Below are 10578 nucleotides of genomic sequence, written 5' to 3'. Positions count from 1 at the left end.
AGCTTCTTTCCTAGAGCTGTTGTTGCCCTGAACGCCTCACGTACACTGTAACAACTGTAACTATCAATAATGACAGTAACACTAAATGTAATATGCTACCTCACGTGCAATAACCTGTACCCGCTACCTCAGGAGAGCCCGCAGTATCCCTTTTTAAACTTTTTCGCATTTATTTTTCTTTTAAATTTGCAGTAATTGCTTGTACTGTTTTTTTCTTTTGAGAAATTTCGTTGCACCCCTGTGGAGCAATGACAAAGAATTCTGATTCTGATAAAGAGCCATTTAACGTTAAAGGGGCTAATTTATGTGAGAAAATGAACCTCAGTACCAGAGTAACCTAATCGTATGTTGAAACAGCAAACTGTAGACTGCCCCCAGGTTAGTGACAGACTAAAGGGAGATATGCATGTACAATTGGTTATGAAACAGAGCTAAAAGTGGTGGAAAGTTACTTAAAGCTTTTTAATTTCCAAATGATAACATTGTAAGACGGATCATAAAGTCTAGAAAATAGCAAGGCGCTGCATGATACAGAGGCTTAAGGGGAGAGGAGATGAGACTGCAGTAGAGAAGAACGCAAAGCAGAGAAATGGATTGAGTTTGTTTATTTACGATATACATTTATGTCAGGCACAATAATATAAGCATTAACTATTAATTCAGTTCTCAAAAATAAAAAATCCACAGCAAAGTTTTATTTCATTCGGGGTTTGAACCGAACAGAGCAAAAGCTGGGGAAACAATCCACTGACATTTCCTTTTGAAAGAAAACCTGTCCAATAACCTCGCATCACTCCTGCTGGAGTTCAGGTGTTATCAGCAAAGTAAAGGCTCGTCTGAAGGAGACCAGCAGCAGGATCTCAAAGTGTTTGCTGTGGACCAGCGTATTGCTTTAAAGCAGAGACCTGCATGACCCTGCAAACCTTACAGCTCCATCCCACAGCTTTAGCTGGAAAAAAAATAAAAAATACAACAAAAACATCGATCACAAATAAAAAAAAAAAGCGTTTTTTTTTTTGTTTTTTTAAAGCTCTATCTTTTGAGAAAAAAAAAAGGTTTTATAAAGATTCTGCTATTAAATCTTAGTGTTCAAGGACAAGAAATACAAAGTTTAAAGGCAAGCCCTACACTGAAAAAATTGATCCCCTTATATTGAACGCATTCAGAATGTGGAGAGGTTTGGTCTTACTGAAGTAAACGAAAGTTTCACAAAGTACTGACGCACAATCGGCCCTTTCTGTCGTCCTCTGGGCTCCTCACGACTGAAAGGAATTTGGAAATCTTTAAGAAAAGGTACTAGAGTGACCGGATGAGAGGTTTCAGCTACATGTAGCAGTCATGGTTAAAACGGGAGGAACGACAGATTTATAGACAAAATTAAACCGCTCAAATGTTAATGCAGTGAGACAAAACTGATGAGTTTAAAGTCATAAAGTGGCTTCAGAACAATATTCTCATATTCAAAGAGTTAGTTTGACTAAAGATAGTGAATTATGAAAGAAATATCTCACTAATAACTCCAGATTAACAGTTATTACTTAAAATAAAAAGCACATTTTGCATAGTTGATATTTGCAGTCTGTCAAAAACAGAATACTTTTACTTAAAAATGGGTTTGAAAAACAGAAAACATGGTCATAAACACCTTGAATTACTCCCTGTATCCACTTTCTTCTCAGTTACATGAAAAAAAACACACAAAAAAAAAAACAATATCCTGTCCAGTTTGTTTCATCTCTAACTGCACTTTCTACCAAAGACACAGTTAATGCAGCAGATTAAAGCACATCTGAATAATAGGCAGTGGAGGAATAAAACGGGTCGACCGGAGAAGCTGAACAACCAAATGACAGCTGTTCAAGTTGACTCAATAAAAGGCTCCATCTATCTAAACTCTTGGGTTACAAACGCTTGTCCTCCTGGGGAGGGGAGGGGGGGTTCTAGATGCTATCCATGGCTTTGAACTCGCTCAGAGCCTGCACAGGGTTGACGTGCTTCTTGTGAGAGGATCTCTTGACTCGGTTGGTCTGCCCGTCATCCTGCTTCTCTCTCTTCACCAGCGGCTTCTTCTCGGGAGCTTTCATTCTCCAGGAGACCGCTGGCATGTTGAGGGCCTCCATGTTTTTGTTCTTTTGGTACTTGGTGGAGGCGACGTAGGAGGCTTTGACAGTGGACACCACGGCGTTCATCAGGTTCTTAGCTGCCTGGATGAGGGACATGGCGCTGTCCAACTAAACACAGAGAGAGGAGAGAATTCGGCATCAAGGAATTGTTTTTTGCACCGTTTGAATTCATGTGAAATAAAATATATAGAGGGACGTTTTATCTGCTGTTGTTGCAAAAAAAAAGACGTCATTTTGGAAATGGACATTTGCTTATTTCTTATTTCATGTTTTGCTTTTTTTTTATTTTTATTTTTTAAAGTGTCAAATAATTTTCTCAAATAAAAAAATTTAAGCAGATTTTATTTTTGAAATTCTTTTTTTTTTTTTCCAAATGTCTCTTTCAGACTGAGGTTTTTGAACTGGATGCTTTTCAGAATGCATTTACGAATCACGGGCGGACTTTCCAAACAAACACTCGTTGCTATCGGTCTGCAAAAACACATTTTATCACATTTTTATTGGTAAGTTTGCGCACAGAGGGAGTGTTATGATTTGTAAAAAATACAATACGAAAAGAATAAAATTCAATTTAAAAATGGGAAACATTTGAGAAAAAAATTAAAATATTAAATTAATAAAATAACATAGAAAATCTTAATTTTTTTTTTTTTTCTGGGTTGGATTTCTTACATTTCCTTAAAAAAGTCCATCAATAATTGACCAAAGTTCACTTCATAAAAAGCATCTTTCAAGTCTTCTGGTTTTGGGCCAAAAACTTAACCTCACACATGCAGTGGAGGATCCTTATCTGGCGAGTTTCAGAATATGTAAAAAGGTCAAACTAATTTAATCTGCTCGCTTAGCAGCTCCAGAGACACAAGCGACGCTTAAAAAGCCGGAAAAATAGTCTTGTCCCTGTTCCTTCAGGAAAAAGGGCAAAAATCCTAATTTCCTACTCACTCGGGTACAGCTATGTAATCATTTTAAACTGGGGAGTAAGTGGTTAATTATCGCTTCAAGGCGTGCGAGCGCTGGCTTCAGATGCTGCTGAGTTACAAGGTGGAAAGGTTAGCAAACATTTGCTGAACACGAACAGACACGTTGGAGACATTTATTCCATTTCCTGATTCATTCAAAACTGCGTATTACCGCTCAGAGTAAATCAGCTCTGACACCCAGCAGCCAGTGTCATCAAGTTCAGCTTTTCTCATGGATTTGGGCAACAAATTAAACTTCAGTAAACATTGCATTCAATTTATTTATATTCCAGTAGAAGTGGAAGGAAAAAAAAAAGGGTTCAACCATGAAGCCTTAGAAAAATACTGACGGTTCTCTTATGGAAAAAGCTGCAACATTTCATCACTTTTCAAACTATGCAACTGTCATCTGTATTCATTAAAAGTTGTTAACCTATTTCAAGTTTTTCTTTAGCAAACAACTAAATAGAGGTTTGTTTTAGATAAGAAGTTGTGCTTACCCCAGAGACAACCAGCTCTCCTCCCAGGTTCTGAACCTCAGCCTTGACTTTGCTGCAGATGTTGAGCTGGTGGCAGTACAAGGCAATGCGCTGCAGGTAGGCCAGCAGATCCTGCTTACAGGAAGAGTCGGGACACTATGGGAGAGACAAAAAAAAAATACATACGGTTAGAAGTGTGTAAAAGCATGTTTACACATCAGTGAATTCATGCATGTTCTGCTGGTAAAGATGGTTTCAGCTGCTTTTGTCACAGAGACAATAATCTGCATATTTGTGTTTCTTCATTCATTTCTCTTTATCAGGATAAGATAGTAGCAGTGTGACAGGTAGACACCCCCGCTATGAACAAGCTCAGAGTCACAATGACAAACAAACGCCCACAACCTGCTGTCTTTGTCTTCACAAGGTCGCATTGTGATCACTTAACACGCAATGCAAATTAAACGACTGGGCAAAAAGCTGTCAATCAGCTGCTGGTGGGGGAGGGGGGATCATAACGGTCTGTTACAGTAGACAGGAAAAGCAATGGGTGAACTTTAAAGCCAAATGGCTGAGGGACGAAATGCAATTTTTTTTTTTTTATGGTATGAAATAAGTATTGGAGAAAGAAATAATCCTGATTTCCCATAAACTTGGATTTTTTTAAGTTGATGCTTAAATATGTGGGAAAAGGGCCTTATTGACAAGAAACCAAATTATTTCCTCTACTTTTCTCAATTATGTTTTTTCACTTAACTTGCAACTTGCAATGTTAAGAGTTTGGGTGAAAATAAATAATCTCTACTGAAAAGAAAAAAAAATTTAATATAAAAAGGACCTTCTGTAGTTTTGTAATGTGCTGAATGCCGGTTTAATATTCAACCTAAAGGCAGTCCATCCTGTTATAAACATTAGATCTTCTACATCTGTGTGGTTTGTTGTGTTGTTTCTATGACGGTAATCAAGTTCGCCTCTACAGGAGTTTCTGCTCCATCACAAATGAAAAAGGTTTTGAAAGTTGACTTAACGTTCTAACACGCATAGCTTTTCTGGTTTTGTTGGTAAATAAATATCTGACATTGTACATGCAGCCACAAAGTCTCCAATAAACATTTACCAAGACTCTATTAAAGGCATTTGGATGGTTAACCAAAACAGGCTAATGCTAATGTGCCTCTCTCTGCTGATGCGGCACTGAGAAATCAAAGGGGAAACTAGCCTCGTGAGACCATCCTGATCTCGCGAGCTTTCAAGGTTTCACTCGCAAATCAGTCTGGAGACTCTCCATTAAAGAAAATTTGGAGCCGTTCACCAAACGAACGTCCAATCAGCGTTGGCTTTGAGGCGGGTTGAGGTGTGACGCAACGAGAAGCGCGACAGTTCAGTCTAGAGAACATGGTGGCTTCAGCCGATGAAACTAGCGTTAGCGTGGCTATCGAGCAAGTTTTATCGGAATTACAGAGTATTTCTTCACTGAAAGAAGAGCAAAACACTGCTCTGGAGGCTTTTCTCAGAGGAAAAGATGTTTTTGCTCTTCTCCCGACTGGTTTCGGCAAGAGTTTGATCTATCAATTGGCTCGTCTTCGTCGTCGCTCTGTTAGTACGTCATATGCTTTGTGGATCTGATTGGTTTATTTGGCCCGTCTATCACCAACATAGGCCAATCAGCTAACCAGTATTTTCGCTCCTTCCCAAAATTACTTCGACGGAAGGTTTCCAGATGGATATGCGGAGCAAAGTCAGGTTAAGGGGAAACAGGGTTTGGCAAAGTACCTTGTAAGGTCAATTTTTATTTGATTGTTTGGAGCTAAATAAACAGTTAATTGTGAGATTATAGCTCCAGTTATGGCAAATTGCAGCTCCTGGTTGATGAGATGTTTTGACATAAACTCCGGATCCCAGATTCAAATGAAACCTTTGAGTAACAGAGGGCCATCACACAGGACCAAGCTGTGCCTGACTATGATTTTAAAAATGTTTTGTCTGGTGATCAACAGGAGGATTATGAGCGGGGGAAAGGAACTTGTAACTAAAATGGAAATTTCTGGCTACATTTTGACTCCTCCTAAGTACCAAAGTTTAAAAAGCCTCTAATTTGAGTTTTCAGAGAAGACAGATTGTCAAATGACACCTAGATAGAGCGCTGTCACTAAATTACAGTCAGAACCCTCCCCATCAACTTCAAGAAACACATTATCATAAAATCTACTTTAAAGTGGCAGCATGTGAAGAACCTCATAAATGCATCTCATTTAGCACTGGCAATCTCTTTGAATCATTTTATCTCATCGTAATTAGACTTGGGCTCCGCCGTTTCCAATCCCTTTCCTGGTTAGCTAAACAAGCCCCCTGCCAGCACAGTAATTAGGCCACAGTACTCTTCTTAGCTGCTCATCAAGTGAAGGATGTAAACACTTTGATGGGGGCCCTGACGCTTTAAATCAGATCAGAATGACCTGAGTCACAAATGGTTTATCAGTAATGATCAACAAACTGACTTTGGTACAGATCACAGCCTGCCAGCTCTTCGAATCAACGACTAAACACACTACATATTGCTCAAAAGATCATGGCTGACAACGTGAGAGAGCAGGCCAAAAGAAACATTTAGACTCAAACGGCAGTATTTTTAGGAGCAAAGCTCCTTCAGAAGGATCCAAATGCTTGGAGAGGATAAAGGCAAAGCAGCTCTTCTTTTAACTACATATATCCTTTTCTTTTTTACCTTTTCACAACTAAACAAGAACATGATGGTTAGAAGCATGCATGGAGCGCTAAACGGTATAGACCAGGGGTAATCAATTAAAAATCAGCCGGGTCAGTATAAAGAAAATCAACAACCAGTAAAGGTCTGGAGACATTTTTAATTATAAACTGTTACTTTAAATAGTATTTAACACTGAAATAGAATTATGTTTTATTCACCCATGTTATACAATGAATTTTTCCATTTTAAAATCTAGAAAAAACAAGAATTGTTCCGTTTGGTATATAATCAATTTCCTGATTCACATATTTTATGAAAAACCTGAACTGACTGTTTTCTGTTTGTTTCTTTTTCTGTCTAATGTTCGCAGTGGGCTTTAGGTTGCACTGCAAGGCTTTAAACCTGGGTTTGAACGGAGACTAAGCCATTCTCAAGCACATATCAAGGTGCTCATTTTGAGCCTGGATTCAGATTTATGTTTGATTCTGTTCATGGTGGAAAATCCTGCTTCACAGCAGCAGGTTGATAGCCTCGTGAGACCATCCTGATCTCGCGAGCTTTCAAGGTTTCACTCGCTAATCAGTCTGGAGACTCTCCGTTAAAGAAAATTTGGAGCCGTTCACCAAACGAACGTCCAATCAGCGTTGGCTTTGAGGCGGGTTGAGGTGTGACGCAACGAGAAGCACGACAGTTCAGTCTAAAGAACCATGGCGGCTTCAGCCGATGAAACTAGCGTTAGCGTAGCTATCGAGCAAGTTTTATTGGAATTACAGAGTATTTCTTCACTGAAAGAAGAGCAAAACACTGCTCTGGAGGCTTTTCTCAGAGGAAAAGATGTTTTTGCTCTTCTCCCGACTGGTTTCGGCAAGAGTTTGATCTATCAATTGGCTTGTGGTTGTGTTTTCGTCGTCGCTCTGTTAGTACGTCATATGCTTCGTTGATCTGATTGGTTTATTTGGCCCGTCTATCACCAACATAGGCCAATCAGCTAACAAGTATTTTCCCCCTTCCCAAAATTACTTCAGCGGAAGGTTTCCAGATGGATATGTGGAGCAAATCCATCTGGCGGAGTCAGGTTAGCAGGTTGAGCCAAACATCCTCTAAATGTGCAGGGTCATCTTTGAGCACCATTTCACTTTTCTTTCACCAGTTCACCGCAGTTCTTCCAGCAGTCCACACTTTCTCTGCTCTCTTTTTCTCGTCTTTTTCTCCTTCTTTCCCATCGCCCGGCTTGCCACAGGTTTGCCTGCTGTGTCTAAAAGTAGCAGCAGCAGCAACCCAGACTGACAGCTCATTGGCTCATTTGGATCACGTGCAGCCTGGAGCCGGACGCTCCGGAGGGCTTTACCGTATTAATAGGAGAAGCGGTGCAAGTGAAATTAGACACTGTTGTCAGACAACATTGGGTAATTTATGAATGTTTTAAATCAGGTTGGGTCCGGATTAGTCAGCAGGTGGATCCGGATCTGGACCGCAGTCCATTAATCGATGACCTCTGGCACAGAGGTACATGGAGAATGCAGTTCTGACAAAAAAAATAAAAAATATCTGTCTTTTATTAAGCGCATAAAGGCAGGAAAAATACATTTGCTCAATCAGCACTTGAATACATAAAACGTGCCGTTATTTAGTCTCCAGTTTACTTAAGGGCATGTATCCAAACCAAGCATGGTGGATAACATCTCGACTGTCTAATACGCTGAACTCTTTTACAACAGCATGAATATTTGCTCCCTTTCAGTTAAGAGCAATCAGGACATTTGTTCCAAATCTTTATGCAAAAACCATCAAACTCTGGTATTTTTCCTTACGTTGCTCTTATTGTGAGAATCACCTGCAGGCTTATAAACAGAGCAACATATTTATTTATTGATTTTTTTTTTTTTTACATTTAAAGGGAGGAAAAGGAATCATGTTTTTCGGACACTTCAAACAAACTTCCACTTGTGACGCATCTAATCCTGCTGAGCATGTCGGTACCGCTGGCGGGAGAGTTGAGTCCTCCACTTACTGCCAGATATAAAACCAGGCAGCCATAATTAAAATTACAACGTACTCAGAACAGCACGCGTTCACCGAACGAGAGATCAGAGCATAGAGAACATGAAAGAGTTAAATTATTGATCACTGGACGTGTAAAATGATCACCATCAGCATGTGGTGATTAATACCTGGGCAGGCTAAAAAGTGAGACAGAGCCTTCTTATTACAGGAAAGTATGCAAAAGGAGATGAGGGGAAATGGAGCTGGAGGGGATGATTGTCTCACAGGAAAGAGCCAAAACGTGGCCGCTGGACTGGAGAAAACAGAAGGCTGCAAACAGCAAGAAAGAACTAGAGAAAAATCAGCAAAAAAAAAGGAAGAAGTCAGCCAGAGGGGAAACAGTGAGGAGGAGTAAATAAGGGAGAAATCCGACTGGGGGAAAAAAGAACAAGAGGATTCAACTAAAGTTGGGAGGGGCATTTAAGTCGGAGTGAGACGGCGAGTGCACGGAAAGTGTACGTGAGCAGAGGCGAACATGCAAATGCAAAGACCTGCGATGAGGCTGAATGCAGCAGCCATGCTAATGAAGGCTTGGGGAAGTATTCAGACGGCAGAGAGCAGGGCGCTGTGAAAGCATCACTTGTGCTCATGCTCGGTTCAGCTGCTGGCTTCCCTCGGCACTCAGGAAACTCTGGAACGTTGCTCCCACTGTCACGTGAATATTTAAGCTGGACTGAGAGGGCAGAAGGAAATTGTTTTTGTGAAGCAGATGGAACGTACGCTTCTTATTAGGGTGGTGGTCACTTTTCTTCTAGTATCTAGACTCCTTCAAAGAGAATAACATATTTGCAGAAATCTGCTACGCCTGTGGCGTACATCAGCAATGACCTAGAGGTAAACTGGTTCAGATTACAAGTAAGATTTCTGCATCTTTTGCAAAGCGCTAAACAATTACATTAACTTTAACACTATTCTTTTGCCCGAGTCTGAAATAAAAAGTCCTTTAGGCCTTACATGGAGTGTGTTTATGTGGCCTGTTGTAGAAAGAGATGGGAAAGCAGAAAGAGGTGGAGGACAGACTCCAGCACATTATTCTTTTCAAGGCAAACTAATAGAAAAGGTGAGTCACCACCTTAAAAAAAAAAAGAAAAAGGAGCCAGCAGTGCAGGCTGAAATGTCAATGATTTCTGTGTAGTTGTTGTCCTCTCACTGCTTGCTTCTAAAAAAAATAAAAGGTGAAATCAGGTCAGAATTTAGCAGAACGATGTTTAAATTCGGTGAATTATTATCTGTTATACATCAATGACTTCCTACTTAAAAGGGATTTACTTAAATTGAAGCTTTACTTTCAACACAGTTAAAATAAAATGCGCAACCTTAAAATGTTTAATTAATCCAAAGGTCCAGAGAGACAGGAGGAGTGCTGTGCATAAAGCGACGGTCTCTGAAATAAATGATGAACAGGACGGTCAGGTCTCGTCAATGGAAATGCCACGCAGTTCCACTGGATTCCATTACACAGAGCGCCTGAGCTGCCGCCAACCAGCACTGACCTTTGCGAACGCATCACCCAAAGGAAATGCCAGTTTCCAATATTTAGTGACAGGGCCGCATCCTAATGTGTCACTGCCAGCAACGTGGCAGGGAGCGCCATGGGCGCTGAACCCTCAAAGTGTTTTCACATATTTGCTTAACACTTTCTAAGCTCAACAGGAACAAGTTAAATGTAGTAAGGAGATCCAGGTACCCGAATGTTTAAATTCATGTTATAAATAAAAATTTAAATAATTCCGTTCTCTGCTTTAAAAATAGTTTTCAATGTCGTTCATGAGCTGATCAAGAGTTTAAAACCACAGGGGAAAAAAATTGCATTCCTCCCCCCCAGCTTTTTTATTGTCATTAAACTTACAAGTACAGAACAACGAAATTCAGTCTCTGCATTTAACCCATCCCCTGGGGGAGCAGTGGGGTGCCATTGTGTAGCGCCTGGGGAGCAGTGTGGGTTAGTCTTCGCTCAGGGACCCAGAGTGGCAGTCAGTGGGACTGAAACTCAGAACCTCTGGATTCCAAGCGCAATGCCCTACCACCACTAGGCCCACCCCATTCCCCAGTCGCCATTCCATGTCCTTCCAGTCAATAAATCCCAATGGAACCGATATTAAAGATAAGAAAAGCTCTCAGGCTTTGAACGTGGCAGCAGAGCTGAGCTGAATGAACAAGGCTTCTCACAACACACCATAGCTGCTGAGGTTGGACGTGGGCATTGTCAGTTTCACTATAGCTCTGGTGAATTTCAATGGTGAAGTCCTCTGGAAATCTTCAATAAT

The 10578-nt window shown here is 40.5% G+C and overlaps 1 protein-coding gene across 1 annotated transcript in view; it reads right to left on the bottom strand.

The window, feature by feature from the left end:
- Positions 1 to 590: 590 nt before the first annotated feature.
- ctnna1 (catenin alpha 1) overlaps positions 591 to 10578 on the bottom strand; it is a 100254-nt gene continuing 90266 nt past the window's right edge. The window contains exons 17-18 of the mRNA XM_015377159.1: positions 3583 to 3717; positions 591 to 2231 (exon numbers count right to left, since the gene is read on the bottom strand). Coding sequence (XP_015232645.1) covers positions 1941 to 2231; positions 3583 to 3717 — 426 coding nt within the window. The 3' untranslated portion in view covers positions 591 to 1940. The remainder of the gene's footprint in view (positions 2232 to 3582; positions 3718 to 10578) is intronic.

Source organism: Cyprinodon variegatus, unplaced genomic scaffold (assembly GCF_000732505.1).
Source record: "Cyprinodon variegatus isolate N-32 unplaced genomic scaffold, C_variegatus-1.0 Scaffold8, whole genome shotgun sequence".
NCBI classification, from domain to species: Eukaryota; Metazoa; Chordata; class Actinopteri; order Cyprinodontiformes; family Cyprinodontidae; genus Cyprinodon; species Cyprinodon variegatus.
The sequence above is the reverse complement of the archived record's forward strand: the minus strand, read 5'-3'. Positions and strand labels throughout refer to the sequence as shown.